At 41.8% G+C, this 25,095-nt stretch overlaps 1 protein-coding gene across 1 annotated transcript in view; it reads right to left on the bottom strand.

The window, feature by feature from the left end:
• Positions 1-25,095, bottom strand: part of USP34 (ubiquitin specific peptidase 34) — a 180,741-nt gene that overhangs the window by 91,068 nt on the left and 64,578 nt on the right. The window contains exons 13-20 of the mRNA XM_067462788.1: positions 20,736-20,771; positions 18,826-18,956; positions 16,049-16,680; positions 13,445-13,659; positions 10,345-10,460; positions 10,136-10,263; positions 5,208-5,297; positions 2,061-2,156 (exon numbers count right to left, since the gene is read on the bottom strand). Of these exons, the coding sequence (XP_067318889.1) occupies positions 2,061-2,156; positions 5,208-5,297; positions 10,136-10,263; positions 10,345-10,460; positions 13,445-13,659; positions 16,049-16,680; positions 18,826-18,956; positions 20,736-20,771 (1,444 nt within the window). The remainder of the gene's footprint in view (positions 1-2,060; positions 2,157-5,207; positions 5,298-10,135; positions 10,264-10,344; positions 10,461-13,444; positions 13,660-16,048; positions 16,681-18,825; positions 18,957-20,735; positions 20,772-25,095) is intronic.

Here is a 25,095-nt window from a genome sequence, read left to right as displayed (position 1 = left end):
AATAAATAAGTGAATGAAAGATTGCATATTAGAATTACCGGATACAGCTCTTATCTCAAAAGGTCTCATTTAACTATTTTTATACCCCCTGGTAGAGCAGTGGGTTAAACCACTGAGCTGCTGAAATTGCTGACCGAAAGGTTTGAATCTGAGGAGTGGGGTGAGGAGTGGGGTGAGCTCCTGCTGTTAGCCCCAGCTTCTGCCAACCTAGCAGTTCGAAAGCATGCAAATGTGAGTAGATCAATAGGTACCGCTTCTGCGAGAAGGTAACAGTGCTCCAGGCAGTCATACTGGCGGTTCTTTGGCTTAGAAATGGAGATGAGCACCACCCCCCAGAGTCGGACATGACTAGACTTAATGTCAGGGGAAACTTTTATCTTTAACAAATAGCTACATATTTTCTTCATTTTATAAAATGCAATTAATTAAGCCTTTTTTAAAAAAATTGAAATTATTTACTAAATTAGTATTCATTTAATTTATATATTCTCATATGGACTTCGAATTTGCAATTGTCATTACAGGTGGCAAACAAGGAATTGAAACAACTGTTAAGCTAGGCATCTGGGGCTTCTGTTTTTTTCTCCTAAAATATAAAAGTATGAAAATCTATTTTTCGAACAGTAAACCAGGGGAGGGCTGCACTGCTACTCAAAGAACAGAAGTGAGAAATTTCATTTAGTACATAAATCGTTCATGGAATTCTAAACTAGCACAAAATATTCATAGGTGGGTAGACACGCAAATACTTACAAACTATAAGAAATATTTAAATTTTACTTCCACATGCCATCACAGATAAATTCCTTATTAGGCTACTTTCAAACACATTTTCTATTCTTCTTTCCTTATTCTCTTTCACTCACCAAAATATACAATAGCAGTCTCTTAATCAATCTATCAATGAAGCTGCCCTACAATGTTCAGCATTTATTTATTTACTGTATTTATATTCTGCCTTTCTTGACCCCAAAGGGGACTCAAGGCGGCTTAAAGATTAAATGCATTAACAACAATATACAATTAAGATAACTACTCTATCCATAATCATAGCCTGGTAGTCATTGCACATAATTCCAGTCCATCTATTACACCGTAGTTCTTCTCCGAAGGCTTGATCACAAAGCCACATTTTCACTCCCGAAGGTCAGGAGGGAGGGGTCTGATCTAACATCGCTGGGGAGGGAGTTCCACAGCAGAGGGGCTACCACTGAGAAGACCCTGTCTCTCGTTCCCACCAATCGCGCCTGTGAAGGGTCGGGACAGAGAGCAAGGCCTCCCCAGACTGTCTTGATCTCTGAGATGGTTCATAGCGGGAGATACGTTTGGACAGGTAAGATGGGCCGGAACGGTTGTGTTCCGGAACAGTAACAAAACCCTTGTGCTTTTGCCCATTAGTGCATAGACCACTATGTTGTTATAGACACCAGTAGACAAAATTCCCACTCAGCAAACAACATACAAGAAAGATCAACATTCACAGAGAGACATATATTTGCTGCTGGAAGGATTAACATGTTAGTGGGGATGGCATTAGAAATGAAAGGGTACATAAGCTTTCAGCACAGTTTTTTAAGGTACCTCTATTTAATAATGTGCCAGTTCGGGGGGGGGGGGGGGCAACCCACAATTAGCCTGTTTTGTAACGTATTTTGGGAAAAGAATATCCTTTTTTACTCATAAATAAAAATGGCAAGTAAGCATAAAAAAACGTGCAAAATTTTGGTAAATGGGGGAGAAACAAGAATAAAAATACTTGGAATTTATATCCAACTTCCAGTAACCAGCCACTAAACTTAAATAACTTGGAGAGTTATGTAAGTAGTTGTACTTTTAGAGATTTGCATAAGGAGGGATCCAATCCAAGTTGGTTCCCCATTTCTGTGTGAGCCCAATTATTCCTGCACTTGCACTCAGACCAGAATATACCTTGAATGGATAGCAAGTTGTTGTTTATCACTTCAAAGTACACTGGCGGAGCATAGACATCATAATTCAGATCAGAAACTGGATTTAGTCCCAACTCACAAATTGACAAAGGATTTCAATTACATACTTACAATGCATGTTTGTGCCGTCCTTCTCTTACAGCCTGAATGTAGTATACCAAGTTATCAAAGAAAAGCTTCATCATATTGAGTTCCTTCTCAGCCCACCTGTTTCAATTTGAGACACAAACATATTACTTCAAATCAACTTGAATGACTTAACAGTGTTTATAAACTCAAAACATATTTCTCCCCGTTAACTAAAGCATTTGAAATTCCCAGCTCAAAGTCTGCCCATACTTCTGCAGCATTAGCATTAAGTATGGATAATTCCTCCTTTCATTAGAGCACAGAGCATCAATGGAATGAGAGGTTTGATCCTGAGTTGGTTTCTTTGCCGAACCTCATTACAACAAATTCTTTCCTTAGCGAGGCATAGCTTGACAGTGTTTAATGTTAAAACGTTCTAAGAAATTCAATACAAAAAGAATCCCAGAGAATTAAATCAATAATAATCATCATCATTAACTTTATTTATACCTCGCTACCATCTCCCCAATGGGAACTCGGGGCGGCTTACATGAAGCCAAGCCCAACAACACAATATAATAAATGATGTCAAAACACACACAATAACATGATAAATTACATGAAACATAAAAATACAGCAAACAATATAAAATTAAAATCAATCATAACACAGAAATTGTGACAGTGAGCAGGCCACATGTACAGAATAAAATACTAAAGCTAAAAACTAAAAACATGGGGTGAGATAGGGATGGAGCAGATTATTTGTGAAGGAGAAAATCTTTGGAAGTGAGGTCAAGACAGGTCTTCGTACAGGAAAGGAGGAGGAGGAGTACTCTAAGGGCAAACATTGAGGGGTAGCAGCAATATCAGATTGTATGGTTAATCACCAAAAGCACAACGGAAGAGCCAGGTTTTGAGATTCTTCTTGAAACTTTCTAAAGTGGGGGCTCGCCTAATCTCACCGGGCAATGTATTCCAAAGTCGGGGGGCCACTGAGGAGAAAGCTCTCTCCCTTGTTCCCACAAGGTGGGCCTGAGATAATGGCAGGGGCAAAAGGAGAGCCTCCCCTGAAGATTGGAGCGATCGGGCAGGTTCACGAGGGAGATACGGCCACGAAGGTAGGTGGGCCCCAAACCGTCCTCAACATAATTTGTTATTAATACGTGTTTACAGAATTGCCATTTTATATAGATGATACTATTTTACTATGTCATTGTATACAATGGGACTTGAGCACCCATGGATTTTGGTATCTACAAGGGATCCGAGAACGAAACCCTAACAGATACTGTACAAATGCTGTGCAACTTTAGACTTTTCTTTCACCTCTCCACACATCAACCGCTGAAAATCCTTTGGCTTGAGTCCAGCTGTGTCATGAGACACAGTGCTGCTTGTCATCTGACACAGTCATCGCTATGTCATTAGACACAGTCCTCTGCTTTTCACCATCAGCTCATTGTGTATCTTCTAACCTGGGAGTCTCATCTTCCTGCACTTTCTATTGTTGCATTTTGGATTGCCTTGTCTTAGGGTTTTCAAAGTAAAAGGCTTCAGGAGTGGGTTACCACTGCCTTCTTCTGCACATGATTGGCTCCTTTGGAGTTAGCTATAGTGCCACTACTGTTGTTTCCGAGAGACCCTCTGCATGTGTCACTCCTCATTACTACTGCCATCCAGTAACTGTTTGGCATATTTAGTTTGACTTTTCAGCAAAAACCACTTGATGTGGGACACTACAGCAGTGGATCTCAACTTGTGGGTCCCCAGGTGTTTTGGCCTACAACTCCCAGAAATCTCAGCCAGCTTACCAGCTGTTAAGATTTCTGAGAGTTGAAGTCCAAAACATCTTGGGATCCACACGTTGAGAAACACTGCTCTACAGCATAACCTCCTGCCTCACATAAAAAGGCAACCCCACCATTACACAAAGTTAATGCCAGACAGAATATCAATTAACCAATATATAGTTAAGGATGAGCTTGGAAAGCATGTATTATCTGAGCTACAAACAGCTGGTTCATTTAAGACAATGGAAGTAAAAACCTAGAAAGATAATTATTTTAAACCTGCCGCGAACCACAAGTAAAGGCAAGAAATAAATAAATTATTATTATTATTATTTGAAACACAACAAGATTAGTATACAGCAAACAAGATCACTATGCTGGTTGTTGTATTGAATCACACACGGATACTTCTCAAGTGTCTAGGACTGTATGATGTATTGGCGAATAATGCATGCAGATCTGAGTAGGGTGGCCTTTTGCAGCTGAGAGATGGTAATTTTGTCAGCACTTATTGTTTTTAAGTGCAGGTTAAGGTCTTAGGCACTGCACCCAGTGTGCCGATCACCACTGGAACCACATTTACTGGCTTCTGCCAGAGTCTTTGCAGTTCGAGCTTTAAATCCTCATATCTTGTCGGCTTTTCATCAACATCATCTTTAATTACTTATTAATCGCCCTCCATCCGAGATGCTCCAGGAGATTTACATTGCAGAAATTATACAGGATAAAACACATACATACAAATATTAAAATTAACATGAGTCAAATGCTCCAGTAAAAAGCCAGGTCTTAAGCGCCAAGACAAAACGCCCCAAGTCGCGCATGGCTTTCAAATAGGGCAGCAAGGAATTCCATAAGGCAGGGGCAGAAACAAAGAAGGTCCATCTGTGCCTGGTGCTTTCCAAGTGCACTTCCCTAGGACCCAGTATATAGAGCAAATCGCGTTGGGATGGTGTGGCGACCTCCGATGATGGTAGAAGGAGAGACGGTCTCTAAGATACAATGGACCCTGGCCATATAAAGTTTTAAAGGTCAGGACCAGCATCTTATACAAACCACGATACTCAATTGGGAGCCAGTGTAGATGCCGCAGCACTGGTGTTATATGGCATTTCATGGGCGTTTTGTTGTTTCTCTTCAATTTCCAATAATAATAATAATAATAATAATAATAATAATTATTATTATTATTATTATTATTATTCTGCTAAGAATTGGAAGAAATGGCCAAGAGGGAGCAAATGTAAAACAGCTTTGAAATACTGAGAAAGGATGAGGCTTAAATAATCTATACACCTGTACTTTCGTAACAGTAAAAATAGACAAGAGTCAAAATCGAAATTCCAGTCCTAAAACAAAAGCCCACTTCTGATTCATTGTGATATGTTGTACTTACATTGTTATCCAATGTGTGTCATAACTGCTCCCAAATTGTTGAAATGTACCAAATAACTTTGGAAGAAGGCGAAGAGAAACTACAACTGATCTGAGAAAAGGAAAAAAAAAGGAGAAAAAAGGGAAAAAAAGACATGGTTGTAAATTTAAATTCTTGAAGTACAAGTGCAATGCTTTTAAATATTCAACCTGTAAATTAAAATTTACCATCAACCACTTTTACAACACAAGTAACTTTCATGGACCTAGTTATTTTATTGCATGTTTCTGTGTACTTGGGACACATGAGTTCCTGGAACACAAGCCACTGGGATATGGGCATGCTGCAGAAAATTCCCTGAAAATTCGCTGAAGCCATTGCCTAGCAAGCAGCCTGTTCATAATAGAGCAACATTACTGTGAAAATCAAATAGATCAATATATATGTAATAATTAGGGCTTGGTACATACTGTGAAGGAGGAGCAATCAATAAACAGTTGTGTTATTTCCCTTGTGCCAGCAAACATAGGAGTTCTAATCCACAGTTCTTGCAGCTATGACTCCTAGTTTCACATTAGTTTCATTCCAAAGCCTTCTGTATTGTTGTTATTTGCCAAGTTGACTTTGAATTAAAGCAGCCTCATGAATGGGAGGCCTCCAAATAATTCTATCTTCAAGAGTCCTGCTTCCAGACTCAGGGCAGCCAAGGCTTCTTTGATCTGGAATGTGGTGCTCATCTCCATTTCTAAGCTGAAGAGCTGGCATTGTCCATAGACACCTCCAAGTCATGTGGTCGGCATGACTGCATGGAGTGCCGTTACCTTCTCACCGGAGCAGTACTTAGTGATCTACTCACATTTGCATGTTTTCGAACTGCTAGCTTGGAAGAAGCTGGGGCTAACAGCAGGAGCTCACTCCGCTCCCCAAATTCAAACTGCTGACCTTTTGGTCAGCAAGTTCAGCAGCTCAGTGGTTTAACCCACTGCGCCAACTTATTCTAACCTCCTCAAAATCTAATGTTTGCAAACCGCTTTTAACATATCCTTAAAATTTTCACTTTAAGTAACATAGAAAGTATTTTTCTTTCCAAATCACTCTCTTCAGTCTTCATTTTCATTAAAATCTTCTCTTTTCCCCCTTCAGACATTTCTAGCCGAAAGTCTGCCATTGAATCTGAAACTGTGCCATTCTTTTAATTTCCAAGAATCCCAACTTTGTTTTCTCCTCTCCCCTTGCCTTGTTTGCTTTTGTTGGACTCTCACTAGTCTCTTCCTTCTTATCACTCCTAGAATAATTATCTGCAACTTATCAAGTTGAAATAATTAAGGAACAAATTCATTTATTTTAGTCCTTGCAATAAATTAGTTATGCAGGCTGAGAACCCCTTATCCAAAATGCTTGGGACCAGAAGTGTTTTGGATTTTATTTTCGGATTTTGGAATATATACATAGACGTACATAATGAGGTATTTTGAAAATGGGACCCAAGTCTAGACACAAAATTCATTTATGCTTCATATACATCTTATGCACATAACCTAAAGGTAATTTTAACATTATTTTTTGAAGCAGTTTGTGCGCAGTGAACATTCAGAAAGCAAAGGTGCCATTATCTCATTTAACCACATGGGTGACTTTGGAATATTTTGGATTTTGCAATTTCAGAAAAGGGATGTTCAACCTGTATTTGTTTGATTACACCAATTCATTGTATTGCAGGTGTTCAAATTCATTAGACCTCCCTCTAATCCTACAGGTGGTATAAAATGGGAATTCATAGAATCATAGTGTTTGTCTTATTCAATTCCTTACTGAGTGACTCCATTAGCAGGTCTTGCACATTCGTTGCATTTGAATTTATTGAGCTGGAGGCATGTTGTTGAACATGCAACGTTTCCTCCACTAATTGTGTGCCTTAAGTAATTGAGGAAAGAGGGCAACTATCTCTGTTCTGCCACTGCTCTGCAAGCTTCGTTTCCTTGGTTACAGCTGAGCTGTCAATCACACCTCACGCTTGATTGATTCCAGCTTCTTATTCTTGTTGCTTGGCTACGCAGCAACTCAGCTCTACCTCCCGCTGTGAAGCATCCGTTCCCAACATGGCAATTTGAAGCAACAGTTGGTGTTTCTTCCTCTTGCTTTGCCAGAGTTCCTGATTCTTTCTCAAATGGCAACTCCAATTTCTTCAATTTCACCCCATTTAAAATTTTTATCAGCTTTCAAAAGTCCAACCTTTGAACCATCTGTAGGCTTATTAGATTTTGATATATTTTTTTTTGGCCTCAATTGGTTTGGATTTTAGTTGTCTTGAAGACATATTTAACAAATCTTCCAAAACACTATCGCTAGCTGTAATATGTATTCCTTTAAAAACTTTGCCATTTCTATTCCCAGAAGCATGCAGGTCTGTCGCCTCCTGAAAACTTTGATTTAATGAAAAATCTGTGGCTGAGATTGGTTTCACAGTATTTGATTTTTCCTCTGGTGGCCTTTAATGCTTCTGTGCATACTTTATTTAAATTTTATTTCAGAACGCAAAGGCCACAAAAGCACATCTGGGTTGGCTTGACAGGAAACTTTAAAACTAAGGCTGAAGAGTTAACAGTAGTAACGGAAAGAACTTTGGGCTGGAACTCCTGCTACATATGGTGGCACACAAGGAATAACCCAGCAGATGGTGGGTTGCTCCTCCAGAGAATGGATTGCTATTTGCTGCCATTCAGAGAATGTGTCATTTCCTCTGCTACCATAAACAGCCAGCCAGTTAAGGCAAGCTTCTTTATGGATTTGGAAGGCTGTTCCAGAATGAGGAGCAATTAAATGGCAAAAAAGAAAATAAAGAAGTGAGAAATAAGACGAATTTAGTCTAGAACAGGGGTCCTCAAACTAAGGCCTGAGGGCCGGATACGACCCTCCAAGGTCACTTACCCGGCCCTTGCTCGGGGTCAACCAAAGTCTGAAACGACTTGAAAGCACACAACAACAACCACAACAAAAATCTTATCTCATCAGCCAAAAGCAGGCCCACACTTCCCATTGAAATACTAATAAGTTTATATTTGTTAAAACTGTTCTTCATTTTAATTATTGTATTGTTTTTATATTTTTTTTGCACTACAAATAAGATATGTGCAGTGTTCATAGGAATTCGTTCATTTTTTTCAAATTATAATCTGGCCGTCCAATAGTTTGAAGGACTGTGACCTGGCCCTCTGTTCGAAAAGTTTGGGGACCCCTGATCTAGAAGATAAAAGGAGTGAGGGGTGGAGGGGAGCCACAAAAATGGGATCTTCCCCCACTGTGACAAGATTTATTTAATTACGATATTTTTCAGAGGCAACGCTGATGAAATCATTCTAGGAGTTGCATGTGACGTCTGTAGATAGTCCACGTCTCGCAGGCGTATAGCAGGAATGGAAGGACAATAGTTTTATAAACAAGCACCTTGGTATCCCTACAGATGTCCCAGTCCTCAAACACTCTCTGCTTCATTCGGAAAAATACTGCACTCATGTTGCCTCCGAAAAATCCTGCAAATCTCTGTCTATAGACATCACATGCAACTTCTGGAATGATGCCATAAGTTCTGGATAGGGGACTCAGAGCGGTTCCCAGGTAACATCACAAAACATACAAAGTAAAAACAACATAAGCATAAGATGAACGAAACAAAATATAGCATAAAAATTGTTGCCATAAAACACATATATTAAAAGTAATCCTGCTTGTTCAAGGCAATTTAAAAACTTAAAAGGCTGGGCCAAGATTTGTGCAAGCCCAAAAATTCTAGGAGGCCCGGAAATTAAGTGCAATGCTATGGCAGGCAACAATAATATTGGGTACAGGTCTGTGGCTGTTCATTTCGGGGCCGATTAGAGGAAAGAATCTGGGTAATTGGTAGGAAGTATAAGGCCATATTCGACAATGTGTATGGCTGAGTTAGAACTGGTCATTTTCAAAAGCTTGTTGAAACCACCAGGTCTTCAAGCTCTTACGAAAGGAGGGGAGAGATGGGGCCTGTCTTATTTCCCTTGGAAGGGCATTCCAGAGGCGGGGAGCCACCACTGAGAAGGCCCTCTCTCTCGTCCTCACCAACCACGCTTGAGATGGTAGTGGGACCGAGAGGAGGGCCTCACCGGAAGATCTTAGAGCTCGTGCCGGTTCATAGAAGGAGATGCGATTGTGGAGATAGGCGGGGCCCGAACCGAACCGTTTAGGGCTTTAATTTCCAGGGTGAAGCTGGCTGCAATTAAAGTAGTACCTGACACTTGTTGCTTTCTGACTGGTTAGTTGACATTATTCTGTGTAAATTCCACATTCCTCTGAACTCTGAAATTGCAGTCTTTTAAATGGGCTGCAAGGCTGCAATTCACAAAGCGCAGCGCCAGCAGTGTAAACGAGACATACAGGGCACATCTACACACTTAACTTCGAAGAGGGGGAATGAGCTTCCTGGTGTCTACATGACACATGGAGCTAATTGAGGTCAATACAAGCCAAGGCCACTTAATGTGTTTGAGTAGATTTAGCCACAGTGGCAGAGAACAAGAGTTCAACTCCATTCAGGCATTCTTGATCTTTCTTTACAGACTCCTTTGCTCTTTGATTAGGAAGGCACAAATGTCAACAAACACTAGTAGCAAGTGAGTAGTTTCTACTCCCTGAGGATACTAGATGCCCCAAACACTCTAGCACAGGCATGGGCAAACTTTGACCCTCCAAGTGTTTTGGACTTCAACTCCCACAATTCCTAACAGCCTATTGGCTGTTAGGAATTGTGGGAGTTGAAGTCCAAACACTTGGAGGGTCAAAGTTTGCCCATGCCTGCCCTAGAGTCTTTGTACTACATATCATAAACATGCTTTCAGAAAAAAGAGAGTGTAAGTTAATACCAATTCTACAAACATACACAAACTGAAACCAGTGAAGTTCAACTCAAACTCATTTACCTGTTATTTGCCAAATTTTCAAGACAGCCTTCAATGAACCTCATCCGAATTTGCCTATCAGTAAACCAACATACTAAGGAACACAAAAGCTTCTCTGCTTCGTTTATCAAACCTTCCGAGAGGTGAATCTAGGGCAAGTAAGAGAAAAGTTATTGACAATTATTATAACAATTTCTCTGGCAGATTTTCTGGTGTAATATCCAACTTACTGCATCTTCATCCTGGACCAGATCCCACAAAAGGGTATTGCCCTTCTTACAAACATTATCCAAGTTAATATCTGTCACTGCGTTGCTGTTGTACTGGTGCTTATGAACTGCTGGCCCTGAGCAAAAGATAGGTGTTATTAAAAATATGGAACTTGTATCCCGATTTGAATGGACTTTTGTCCATGAACAGCTTGTTAATCATTTCTGAACACACAACCCTCCACATTGAAACAATTCACCTATGGAGACCACGGGGGATCAAATACAGAAACATGCAAAATCAATCCTTTTTTTTTTTACTGAAATCAGACAGCTGAAGGCTGATAAAACAACTTTTTTATCATTTGCTAATATGGTATGGAAATGATATGAATTTTTCCATTTCATTTCTTGATACTGTTCTTTATAATGAATGTAGATGTACAATGTACAGCTGCATTGCAATTTTTAAAAGCAGACCTATTGAATTCGCTAGTAAAGTTATCAAAGTCACCTGATTAAGATTTGAAAGTAATTCACTTAGCCAAGCACTTCATGGTTGCAAAAACCTCCATCTGGCAAGATTATTTAAAATTATATTTTTTTTCTGAATTACTGAATGTACCAAAAGGTATAATAAAACCACTGATTAACTCTGGAGGCATAATCACGAACCACTCCTCAGACATTTAAAATGGTAAAGGTTTCCTTGACATTAAGTCTAATCTTGTCTGACTCTGGGAGGTGGTGCTCATCTCCATTTCTAAGTCAAAAAGTCTGCGTTGTCTGTAGACGCCTTCAAAGGCCATGTGGCCAGCATGATTGCATGGAGCGCCATTACCGTCCTGCTGGAGTGGTATCTATTGATTTACTCACATTTGCATGTTTTCAAACTGCTAGGTTGGCAGAAGCTGGGGCTAAATATGGGAGCTCACCCTGCGCCCGATATTCGAAGCGATATTTTGGTTAGCAAGTTCAGCAGCTCAGCCACCGGTGGGCTTCAGACATTAACTGAAGATTAAATAATGCTTCTTTCTGAGCCAGGCATGGGCAAACTAAGTCCCCCTGGGTGCTTGTCTCAAGCCCTCCTCATTTTTACTGTTCTCTTGTCAGAAGGAAACGGCGGCCCACCATGTCCTTATGCCAGAACAACGAGGAAGGAAGGCACGTAGCAGTTGAAAGCCCTCTGGAGCGCTCTCAGTCACGGTGTGTCTTGACCCACTCCCGCCATAAGGACGGTGTGAGCGGCCCCATCTTTATGCTGGAAGGACAGCTCAAGGAAGGCACGTGGTGGCTGAGAACCCTCTGGAGCACTCTCAACCACCACCTGTCTCACCTTCCTCCCTGCATAATGCTAAGAGGACAGCCTGAAGATCAGGGGAGGAGGATGGGGATCGGGGGGGGGGGGGGGGGAGAGAGAGGAAATCTGGGCAGTCGCCCCATGTCCCTCCTTCCTCCGGGCATAAGGATAGGGCGAGCCGAGCCCTGCCCCTCCCTCTCCCGGACCCCCACCCCCTCCAAGGCCCACCCCACCCATGACTGTTCTAGACACATTAGACAGCTATATACATTTACTTGAAATAATCCCCAAACATTGTGACCGCAAATTTATTTTACAGGACAGACATGCTCGGAATACACAATCCTGGTCTGTGGTGCCCAATACTATGAGTAGACCTGTCACTTCATTTCCAAAAGACATCAAAAATAAAACACACTACTTAAGAGCCTTATTAATCATACTGCATAAAAAGCTTCAAGGTTATAAGAACAGAATGTTTTTACCCAAATGTCCAATAAAAACTACTGCTTGGATGTCACAACTTATTTCTTATAGCTAGTCAGGATGGTACAGAAATTAATAAGCTATAAAAGGGTCAGTCAACTCCTCCACAGCCTCAATTGTTTATTATTTGCCTTTATGGGTTTTTTAAAATCTTAAAACAGATTTTAAAATGTAATCCCTCTTTTTTAGGAATTCAAAGGTGCTTTGAATGTGATTTTCCTACTTCTTGGCAGGGAGTTTGACTGGATGACCCACAAAGTCTCTAGGATTCTAGTCAATCATCATTATCTCCAAAATGAAGTAGTTCACAGAAAAGACCTGAACTAAAATTCCTTGGGAAACAAATTAGCCTTGCTTAGTGTCAAAACATTACAGTTGGAACTTGGGAAGTTTTCTAAATGATTTTTCGCTGGGTGATGCACTAACACTGAAAAAGCCCTCTCTTGCAACTGAATATTGTATTTCCAAGGAAGGAGAATATGAGAAACTGTGCTTTGTCAAAACACCGACAGACTGATAATGCATATTCAAGAGAGATTTAAGCTTTACTGTTTCAATCAGCTGTACAATACTCTACTCCAGCAGGATTTCAAACCAGGAAAATAATGCTCAAGGATGATTGGATTTTGCTTGCCTTACCTACTGTCTCTTTTATAGCACTTCTTTTCCCAAAAGCATTTAAAACAGTGAATTGCTGTAAGTTTTCTGGACTGTATAGCCATGCTCAAGAAGCATTCTCTCCTGATGCTTTACTCACATCGATGACAGGCATCGTCAGAGGTTGAGGGGACCCCTTGATCTCTGAGGATGCTTGTCATAGATGCGGGGGAAACGTCACAAGAGAATGTTTCTGAAACATGGCCATACAGCCTGGAAAACTCACAGTAACCCAGCGATTACGGCCATGAAAGCCTCTGACAACTCATTTTAAACACACACACACAGTAGAAACATTTGTGATATTATTCTTTGAAGCACCAATATATTTTAGTAACTCTGTTCGTGTCTCAGCACTTAAAGACTCAATAAATGTCATTTTCCTTGACATGGGAAGGAAACACTTCCCATCTCTTATTTCTGTGTTAGAAGGCTGCAGTCACTGAAGGCAGAGAGTGGGCCCTCTAAAGAATGAATGAGGCTGGCATTCTCATGAGATGATGATGCAACTAAACCAAATGGAAGTTGACAGTTCAGTCACTACACAGCAAAATAAATCTTATGACTACAGTATATCTCGATACAGACCATTCCACTGGGTCCTGCCTGGTTCCACTTTTAATGTGCTGCCTGGATGAAACAAAACACTATTGTGTCCTTCCCTTTACTAGCTCTTACCTTGGCTCAGATGCTCATGATAAATAGAAGCAAGATTTGGAAGGTGCTGCTGAAGATGAGATGTCAGTTCAGCATGTGAATTAATCTGTACCAGTTCTTCTTCACAGCCAGATTCTTCTCCATCAAAATCTGCCATATTTTTCTCTGATTTTGCACTGACTTGGGAACTGCTACAACTGACATCATCTGCACTTAACATGTCATCTACCATATGTCTGAAAGATACACGTGAACAAAAATACTGGGTCCACATGAAGCCACATGAGTTCATATTATCCAAAGAGAAAAGCTGTTTTCACAATAAGGTGACAAGATAGGTATGAACACAAAAATTTGGATAAATATGCTTAGACACACCTGTTCTGTGCCAATAGCATTTTGCATCCAAAAATTAGGGAGCTACAAAGTTTTCATTTCCTAGAGAAGTAAAGTCTCTGGTTCACAGCCAGAATGAATTTGCTAGGATTGCAATATCAGGAATCCACAAGCTTGTTTAGCTTCAGGTGCTGCAGATCACAGAAGTCTCGCCCACTTAGTCACATCCTTGATTCACTCACCTGGGCAAGTGATTCAAGAGTGCAACTATTATGCAAGAAAAGGGGGAAACCCCATTTTGAAACCCCCAGAAAAGGGGTGTGTGGGTATCATACAGTGGTGACTAGGCTTGTGCACGGATTCTGAATGGTCGGTTCCCTTCAGTCTTAACAGCAAGGGCCCAGTCGTCACGTTTTCCTATCCATAACAGGACCACGTGGCAGCCGATCATGGCTCCTCCTCCCTATTCAGCATCCTGGCTTCAGTGTATTTTTTGGCTTGATATCTGGTTTGGCCTCTCTCTTGAATATTTTTTATTTTCCTTTATTTTCTTGATTCTTTTTATTTAGTGGGACTGACTGGGAGTTGGAAATGTGCACATATGCATTTGTGGGCTTGGGAGAGTCACCCTTTTCGCTTCTTTTCCTCCTCCCCTTCAGAAAATATTTCTAAAACATAATAACTATTATTAATAATAGTAATCCCAGCAAACAAAAAGAAAGCCCTCATTTTCTGAAAACTACTACCACTTAGTTACCTCTCCTGTAGAGTAGAAAGTAGAAACAGCTTTAAGAAAGCATTAAACCCAAAGCAGAAAGGCACAAACAATCTGCTCCATCCCTATCTCATCCTGATTTTAGTTTTTTTAGTATCTTAGTTTTTATCTTACACATACGGTCAGCTCACTGTTATATTATGTTATGTTATTTTGCTGTGTATGATTTTGCTTTATCATCTTTGTACTCATATGCTGTATGTATTTTACTGTGTTGTTATTGTGTTTTGGTTTTACTTTATTGTAATATGCTGTTGGGCTTGGCCTCATGTAAGCCGCCCCAAGTCCCCATTGGGGAGATGGTGGCGGGGTATTAAATAAAGATTATTATTATTATTATTATTATTATTATTATTATTATTATTATTATTATTACTATGAGGGGGGAAAAGGCAGGCACCACTCCAGGCAGGGCCTGCAGTGCAAATCAAAAGAAAAGTGAGGGCTTTTTGAAGGAAGCCCAGAGAAATGGCTCCAGGTTAATTGCTTTCTTCCCTGGCAAGTGGAAAGCCTCCTTAAAATGCCTTGGAAAGCTGTGCACAGGGAGAGAGAGCACATACCTGCAGCACCTGTAGCACCTATCTCCTCTAAAGTAGAAAGAAATAGCTTTAACAAAACATTAAACCTGGTCTCCTCTACAAATGGAAGGGAAAGTATTGCAGAAAGAGTGTTATCTTAACTCTGATGCTTTTAATCCAGGTCTTAATGAAAGCTTTTTTTTTTTTTGTCGTGTCAGGAGCGACTTGAGAAACTGCAAGTCGCTTCTGGTGTGAGAGAATTGGGTGTCTGCAAGGACGTTGCCCAAGGGACGCCCGGGTATTTTGATGTTTTATCATCCTTGTGGGAGGCTTCTCTCATGTCCCCGCATGAGGAGCTTGAGCTGATAGAGGGAGCTCATCCGCGCTCTCCCCGGATTCAAACCTGTGACCTGTCTTCAGTCCTGCCGGCACAGGGGTTTAACCCACTGTGCCACTGGGAGCTCCTATAAGGACTAATAATGCCTAAAATGACGGGAAGGGGAGCCTGGGAAGTCCCCCCCCCCATAATGGGCTAAATAGGGTGCTTCCTTAACCTCGTTGCTGAAACACAGGCTCCCTTGAAGGAAAAAAAAGGAAAAGATCCCAGGAAGGGTGCTTTCTTAACCCGTTGCTCAAACCTAGGCTCCCTTGAAGGAAAAAAAAGGGAAAGGTCTCAGGAACGGAAAGGCGAGCCTCGTAAGTTCCCCATTGCCACCAATGGGCCGGATCAAGCCGTATTTTTTGGCTGAGGACCGAAAAAGGCTATCCAGCTACCCGTCCATTATCTGTGAAAACAGATATGGGGATCTACCAGAATAGGGCCACCAGAAACAGACTGAGGTTCAGCTGAAATGCACAAGCCTAGTGGTGACTTATTATGCAATGACAAACAGTATTTTACTCATGTCAGAGAATCCATTTTCCTCAAGGCAGCAAATTTAGTAACTTTGAAATATTTTTCCTTAACAGAATATGTATACAACATAGATAACTTACCCTTCGTGATGGTGGTGATGATGGTGGTGGTGATGATGATGATGGTGATGATGATGCTGTGGCCCAATAAACTGACGGCAGTTAAATAATTCATTTCCAATTGCTTCCCCGAGAAAGTCCCCTGTATGTGTTATGCAGGAATCTTGAGAACCTTGTGATATGTGAGCGGCACTCATTTCTCCAGTCATGTCGTGGTCTGTGTCCTCTGTGTGCGAACAAGGGTCTAACATTCTAATCCGGTTATCCACTGGCGGTAAAGAGTCAGTATTAAAAACGTGGTCATTTCCAGTTCCATTGCTTACACCGCTTCTCTCTGCCGATGCCTGAGCATCTCCCAAACAAATGCCTGACTGAGATTCCATTTTTCGGCTTCGCAAGTCTGCACTTCGACCATTTTTCTGGGAGTTATGACTCCGCTCTTCCTCCTCCTCCTCTTCCTCCTCCTTGAGAGCTTCAATGTCAGCAATGTCCTCTGACTGCACCTCACTGCCTGGGCTCCCTGCAGACTGGCTCGCATGGCTGGAGTTGGCCTCGTTGCTGGACCCATCACTGTGGCCACTGCTGCTTCCTGGCCCACTGCTGCCATCTTCACCACTATTTGCCGTCTCATCTGAGCTTCCTTGCATTGATTCCTTTAGGAAAACATACATGGATACAAAACTTGAGTTTTGATTTATTTCTGAAACACATTCGAATTTTCAGTGCCTATAGGTCTTCCCCAGTGATTTTGAACAAAAAAACAAAGATATAAAATTCATTGGAGAGCAGTTTGTAACTATTTTCATACTTAGTGTTGTCTTGTAGAGTTGGGCCCAAATCACTGCTAACGAAAAGATTTGTTTTCCACGCTCTGGTTACATCCCGTCTAGACTACTACAAGGGGCTCTACGTGGGGTTGCCTTTGAAGACTGTTTGGAAGCTTCAAATGGTCCAAGGAGCGGCAGCCAGGTTATTAATGGGGGTGGCGCTCAGGTAACACACAACTTCTCTGTTGCGTCAGTTCCACTGTTTGCTAATTTTCTACTGGGCACAACTCAAAGTGCTGGCTTTAGCCTATAAAGCCCTAAATGGTTCCGATCCACATATCTCTCCCTATGAACCATCTAGTAGCTTAAGATCATCTGGGGAGGCCCTTCTCTCGATCCCGCCTGCATCACAAGCGTGAATGGCAGGGACGAGGGACAGGGCCTTCTCAGTGGTGGCCCCCCGGCTATGGAACTCCCTCCCCAGGAATATTAGATCATCCTCCTCCCTCCTGACTTTTCGAAAAAAGGTAAAAACTTGGCTCTTTGAGCAAGCTTTTTGAGAATGTAACGGAATAGATAACATGAATGACATACATGGAATGGCCAGAAGATGTTCCTGGAGAACGATTTTAACAAGATTTAACTACTTTGAGCACTTAAAACATTACAATAATTAAGATGACATCGGTGACTACATGTCATAATGGTTTTTATATATGTTTTTATATTACTATGTTGACTTTTTAATTGCACTTTTATGAATGCATGGCATCGAATCGTGCCAATCTGTAACCCACCTTGAATGGCTGTATGGTTGAGAAAGGTGGGCTATAAATGTCGTAAATAAATAAATAATAAATAGTTTTTGGATGGCCATTTTCATGTAATTTTCGAAAACAGAAAGAGGAAGAGAGAGGTGAAAAGACCAGCGAAACGAATTCAGAGAGATGATATTTTCGGAAAGAGTTAAGTCCACAAAAGACGTGAGGCAGGGGGATCTGGGGCATCTTTTTCTCTCCCCAGCAGAAGAAGCCTCCTTAGTTTTTTCTTGGAAAGTTCCCTCCTCCTCCAGAGAGGACCCTTAGAACTCACTTTCCCAATGGCACTTGCATAGGGTGGCCATAGGGAGCATAATGGGAGTTGGAAGTTTTGTCTCTCAGCAGTTGTAAATGGGGTCAACAACCGCCGAGTCCCCCTCCAGGGGTTGAGAAGGGCGGGGTACAAATAGTTGAAATAAACAAACAAATTGAGGTTGGTATCATGCAGATGGGCCTTAAAATGGCTGAGGGTTGAGCCTATAAAGTTTCCAATTGTAGCCAATGGGCCAAATCTCTGCCGGATGAAAACACCCCTCCCCTTCCGGGTAACTTTCTGGTAAACGAAATGAGGGATCAGACGGAAACGGACCCAAAAACAGTATGTCTTTTGGCCTGAATATACATGACTATTGTCTTGGTCTATATAATAAGAACTGTTATGTGAAATATAAAAATTTTCTTGGTTGTTATAGGTTTTTTGAGCTGTATGACCATGTTCTAGAAGCATTCTCTCCTGATGTTTCACCTGCATCTATGGTAGGCATCCTCTCAGCCATTTCTAGAACATGGCCATACAGTTTGAAAAACCTACAACAACCCAGTCATTCCAGCCATGACAATACAATACATTTTCTCCCTCTTTTCCAAAACGTAAAAAAAGTAGGCATTATTTCTGTTTTCACCAAGAAGGGAACACATGCCACAACTCAAATCCGCAAAAGGGTGATTTAAATGCTCATGAAACGATGCTCCTCAGGGACCATCTAACTCTCAGATGGCAGCATTAATTAGAATAGCTCGTTTGCCATCTATCAATGGCAGGCAACCTGTGGGAACTCTGCCCAGATTAACTGCAACTTCAAAAAAAGTCAAACTGTGACATCAAGAGGCACAATCCAGAAGGAGATGGGAGAGCTGACAGGTCATTCACCTGTCTGATCAGCCTAATTTGTCTGTTAAAGCTATAATCATAAAGGGAAATAAAATGTTTTACCTCTGTATCTGAAAGCCGCTGCTGAACATGTTTATTTCTACTAATCAGCTGCTCTTCCATTTCAATGTCACTTCCTCCACTCTGATGAGTATCACTGTTGTCACTACTTTGAGGACTTGCCGCAGGTGACCCTGTTTCAGGAGGAATTTTCAACTTACTCCAGGTAAAAGCAAAGTTAATATTTTTAATGTAGGATCAGTCTGTCCTCATCACAGTTAAATCCTAATTCCTCTTAATAGCAAGATAAATTATGACAACAAAGGGGCACTGAAGTTGCTGCTTTTGCTACATAGCTTCACCCTTCTACACTCAACCTTTATCTATGACTTGGCAGGAACCCGAAGAGGACTTGCAATCTAAATGCAAGTTCTTGAAATAATGCATTTAATTTGTCTAAAATATAATTTTTGAACAAATTGCTCCATAAGCAGTTTATGTCAGAGGAGCAAAAAAATGTAGTTACGTGAGAATAGGTAGTAAAGACCAGGGGTCCTCAAACCTTTTACACAGGGTCCCTCAAACTGTTGGAGGGCTGGATTATAATTTGAAAAAAAAAACCTATGAATGAATTCCTATGCACACTGCACATATCTTATTTGTAGTGCAAAAAGCACTTAAAACATTACAATAATTAAAATGAAGAACAATTTCAACAAATATAAACTTATTAGTATTTCAATAGGAAGTGTGGGCCTGCTTTTGGCTGATGAGATATGATTGTTGTTGTTGTGTGCTTTCAAGTCGTTCCAGACTTAGGTTGATCCTGAGTGAGGAAGGGGTAAGTGACCTTGGAGGGCCGTATCTGGCCCTCGGGCCTTAATTTGAGGACCCCTGTCATAGACACTCCAAGGTCATGTGGTCGAAATGACTGCATGGAGTGCCTTTACCTTCCTGCAGAAGCAGTACCTATTGATCTACTCACATTTGCATGTTTTCGAACTGCTAGGTTGGCAGAAGCTGGGCCTAACAGCAGCTCACCCCGAGCCCTGGATTCGAACAGCCAACCTTTCAGTTAGCAAGTTCAGCAGCTCAGCAGTTTAATCCGCTGTGCCATCAGGTGGTCTCTGAGAATAGGCACACAGTATGAAAACATGACATCTGGCTGTAAGGGAAGCCACTAATGGCATGTCAACAGTGGCTCGGGAGGTGAGAGCTGAGCTCTAGCAACCAATCAGCAAAACTGCGGGCCCTATTGTACTGCTAGACTTTTTCAAAAGAGGTAGAACTATCTTGCACAAGCAAAAATAAGGTTATTCATTGCCTGACTGAAGAGACTACACAATAATTCACATAGCTAGAAGTAACACAACACTGTTCTGTAATAGGATTTTAGCCAGGCTGTGTTATATAGATGATGGACTGGCAACTATGGTGAACCAGGGACCAACCTTTCATCCCTGGAGCTGCATAGATTGCTGGAAACACCAAAAAAGGGGGTAAAAACCAAATATGAGAAGTGTCTGAATGTCCACTTCTGACATTGAGAAATGTATTTGTTTATGTTAAACAGTGCAGTGGAGCCCTTGAGCTATTTAAAAGGTCAATTACTGCTTTCACTGGAGGCAATTCACCTAGATAAGTCTGCAGAGGTCAAGGCCACAAAAACAAGCTTAGAGGGCCCTCAGGTAGATCCAGACTACTATAGTCAGTTCACTTGACAAATGTCCCAAAATAGGCTGTGGAGTTTCATTTTTTTTCAGATTCTACCTAAGAAAATATTTAGATAAAGAGGCTATATTTGATGCTACAATGTTCTAGAACAGGCATTGGCAAACTTCAGCCCTCCAAGTGTTTTGGACTTCAACTCCCACAATTCCTAACAGCCTACCGGCTGTTAGGAATTGTGAGAGTTGGAGTCCAAAACACCTGGAGGGCCCAAGTTTGCCCATACCAGTTCTAGAATAACTTACATGGTGATGGAGCTGCTCTTCGGAGATCTTCTTCTTCTGAAGAAAAAGAGACAAAAGATGTGAGAACATGATGAACCACTTAACTTATTCCAAAAGATATAACCAACAGTAATATATGAGAATACTGGCTGAGAAATAATAGAAAAATAATAGAACAGTTTTATGCAAAATGTTATTATTGACGTTTGATGGAACCTACATTACTGGCTGAAGCGAAAGAGAATACAGACGCACATCACAAGCAAATTAATGCTCTCCAATATACATAGGATATTACAAAATATGTGACTAGTAGGCATGTGCGATCCATGGTTCTAAATGGTATTTACAAAACTGAAGTTCTGGTGGTGAAAACTAGTGGGTGCTGGTGCTTTGCTTCTACAGTGTTGCTAAAGTTCTGGTGGTGAAACTTTCAGAACTCTAACACAACTTTCAAAATGTCATTATAAATGGCGGTTCCTAATAGGTTCCTAATAGGTTCTGTGATAAAAATCACCAATAATGAAATAACGAAATTTTGAAAGTTTTGTTAGAGTTCTGAAATTTTCACCACCAGAACTTTAGCAACACTATAGAAGCAAAGCACCAACGCCCCCTAGTCTTCACAACCAGAACTTTAGTTTTGTAAGTACTTTAGAACCATTTAGAACCATGGATTGCACATGCCTAGTGACTAGCTAGTGCTAAAACTAACTAATTTTACCTACATAAGACAGAAAACAGCCTGGGGGGAAGCTTTGTTGTTGTTTATTCGTTCAGTTGCCCCCGACTTTTCATGACCTCATGGACCAGCCCATGCCAGAGCTCCTTGTCGACCTCAAGCCAGTCACTCAAGGATACCATCCATCCATCTTGCCCTTGGACGACCCTCTACCTTTTTCCTTCCATTTCCCCCAGCATCATTATCTTCTCCAAGCTTTCCTGTCTTCTCCTTATGTGGCCAAAGTACTTCATCTTAACTAGTCAAATTTCAATCAAACTGTTTGCCCTTTCAAGTAGCTTTTTCAACACATCACATCACAGCATGGTGAAGCCAAGAAGTTTTTAATTAAGAATAAGAACTTCCACATACCACCAAAATAACTCAGCTGTAATTCAGGTTATTAAGCCCTGGGGCTGCCCCAGATTCACCTCATTAGCCCGGCAACTACCTAAAATATACTGCACTGAAGCACTGTCGACATTCAAATCAGCAGTTTTTATTGTTTATTCCCCATCAAAGCGATTTGCCTGCCGCTTTCTTCTCAGCCAAACAGCTTCCCAGCAGAGCCCATCTGGGGAAGTTGCTTGCTTGGATGTCACAGAAGAAAGCACCCACCCATGCAGTCAATGATAAGGAGGTTGCCCAATCGACACTGGAAGGAAGAGTCAGGGACCTCCCTCCTTCCCACCACTCAATGTTTCCCGGTGCACAAATACGTGGGGTCGCCTTTGAAGACTATTCGGAAGCTTCAATAGGTCCAATGGGCGGCAGCCAGATTAATCACTGGAGTAGTATACAGAGAGCACACAACCCCCCTGTTGTGCCAGCCCATTGGCTGCCAGTCTCCTACCAAACACAATTCAAAGGGCTGCCTTTAGCCTAAAGGCTCCTGGCCCAGCTGACTAAACATATCTCCTTCTATGAACCATCTCAAAGAGTAAGATCCTCTGGGGAGGCCCTGCTCTCGGTCCCACCTCCTTCGCAAGTGCGACTGGTGGGGACGAGAGACAGGACCTTTTCCGTGGTGGCCCCTTGGTTCTGGAACTCACTCCCCAACGAAATTAGATCAGCGCTCTCCCAAGGGTGAATACTTGGCTGTGGGACCAAGCCTTTGGGCAGTGAGCAGTACAAGGAATGATCAGGGATTATGTGCAATACATATGATATTTGGAACGGCCTGGACTACGATTGTTGGATTGTATGATTTTAATGTTTACATTGATGTTTTTAATTCCAAGTTTTAATGTTAAACGTAGTCATGTTTTATGATTTAACTGATAATTGTATGTTATTCAAAGTGCTGGTTTTGACCTACAAAACCCTATATGGTTCCGGCCCAGTTTACCTGTCCGAAATTATGTCCCTCTATGTTCCACCTCATAGTTTAAGATCTTCTGGGGAAGCCCTGCTCTCGGCCCCGCCTTTGGTACAAACACGCTTGGCGAGGATGAGGGACAGGGCCTTCATGGTGGTGGCCCCCTGCCTGTAGAACTCACACCCCAGTGAAATCAGGTCAACAACATCCCTCCTCGCCTTCAGGAGGAAATTGAAAATGTGGTTATGGTACCAAGCCTTTGGGTAGCTGGCAGACAACTGACAATGGTAATAACGATAAGGTTATGGAAAATGGACTATGGACAGGCTTCCGATTGAGTTGTGCTCGCTGAATTTGTTTCTACATAAAACTAGACAGCCAGTATTATTGCACTTTTCATTACTTTACTTTTTATTTTAAAACTAATTTTGAAATCAGTTTACTGTGTTTTTATATGTATTACAGTATGTATTATTTATATGTAATGGCATCAAATTGTTCCAGATGTAAGCCGCCCTGAGTCCACCCCCCCCCGGGGGGGGGGGGGGTTGAGAAGGGTGGGGTACAAATGCTTGAAATAAATAAATAAATATTGTTATGTTAGGTTTCTATATGTGAGGCATTGAATTTTGCCGTAATTGTGTTGGGAAGTACTTTGAATCCTCCACTGCGGTGAAAAAAGCAGTATATAAGTGAAGTAAATAAATAAAAAAGCAATAAGGAAGGCAATGCGACCCTAGCAAGTAGCAGCGGACATGGAAAAGACAATGGCAATGCTTGCCACCCTACAACCTGATGCCACCCTCACCTGTATTATACATGTGTAGCAAAACTGAACAAGACAGGAGATTTTCCTGCAAAGAAGTGCATTTTGGTATATATTGCATTAAAGCTTTCACTGCTATGTCATACATCATGCAGCAGAATCAAGGCAGCTCCAAGAGGAGTACATTTGTTTTTTTGTCCCCCTAACCATGTCTGCACAATCTGTGGCCCTCCAGGTGTTTTGGACTTCAGCTCACAGAATTACTGACCAATGGACACGCTGTCTAAGGCTTCTGTGAGTTAGAGTACAAAACACTTGGGAAAGCCATAGGTTGTGAAGACCTGGTCTAGACCATCTCCACTTTCCTGTTTGATCCAAACATGTAAACTTCAGTTCCTAGTTCAGAACAACCCAAAATATCATCCTGATGACATCTAACTGGTTTAAGAACCTGGTTTGTTCCAAAACCAGTAACCTGATTTAGATGTACTGAGGATTTTCCTGGACTTGTTAACCAGGTGAAGTCTATAGTCAGACAGAGGCCATCTAGTTAGAAACAGCAAACTACTACAGATCTGTCAAACTGGTGAAGCGGATATTTCAAGAAATATATTATTGTTGTGTTTAATTTTTCTTCGTGTCTTCCGTGAAATGCACACCTATGGGTTCTCCTGTGCGCATGCGCAGCAATCCGGAACTTCTAGAATTTTAATGAATTTTTAAATGATTATTTTAGAGAGTAACGACAGGCCCCGCCCACTCCCCGCCCCCCCGGTATATCAGCCCCCGCAGGCGTCCCAGAGGTAGTTCCTTTTTCCGCGCCAAACAGGCAGCATCGTCAGGACTTCTCCTTTCTTTTGGACTCTATTGGCTTTTGACCAGGACTCTCCTCGACTACCAGACCTCTCCTTCCCCTGACCACGGACCGGCTGACGACTATTCTATCAGGCTAGATGTCTTCCCTCTGTTTTAAAAATTGTTCCTCCTGCGGGACTAACCTCCCCGAGGCAGACAAACATTCTAAATGCCTCCTCTGTCTGGGAGAGACCCACAATCTCCAGACTTGTGAGATTTGCCTTAGCTTTACATCTAGAGCTCGAAAAGGCAGAGATGCCAGATTAAAAGCGCTTTTGTATGAGCGGGCCCTGGCCCCGCAAGCTCCTCCCGCTCCCTCCCAATCCTCCCCTGTTCAAAATACCTCCCAGCCTCCCTCCCCACGCGCTGGGGATAGGCGGGATGGAGAACAAGCGGACTCTCCCACTGTGGAGCCGCAGAAAAAGAAATCAAAAACAGCTAAACAGACCACGAGGTCTTCAAAAACAAAAGAGAAAGCAAACAAACAAAAAAAGGGACGGCAACTCACTGGCACACAGCCCTTGAGTCCCCCTGTATTGCAGTCTGTGCCTTTTCTCCCCGGTTCCACGTTGCAGCTCCAAGAACCGCTCCCCTCCCTCCTCCACATGGAAGACCCCTCCCATCTCCCTCCTCTCGAGCTCCTGGCTCCACACATGGAGCTGGAACCGCAGCCTCCTCCAGACGCTTCCCTCTCCCCCCCGCCTCTCCCACCCTCTCAAAA

Source organism: Anolis sagrei, chromosome 1 (genome assembly GCF_037176765.1).
Source record: "Anolis sagrei isolate rAnoSag1 chromosome 1, rAnoSag1.mat, whole genome shotgun sequence".
Lineage (NCBI taxonomy): Eukaryota > Metazoa > Chordata > Lepidosauria > Squamata > Dactyloidae > Anolis > Anolis sagrei.
Note: the sequence above shows the minus strand (reverse complement) of the source record. Positions and strands in the feature narration are given on the sequence as shown.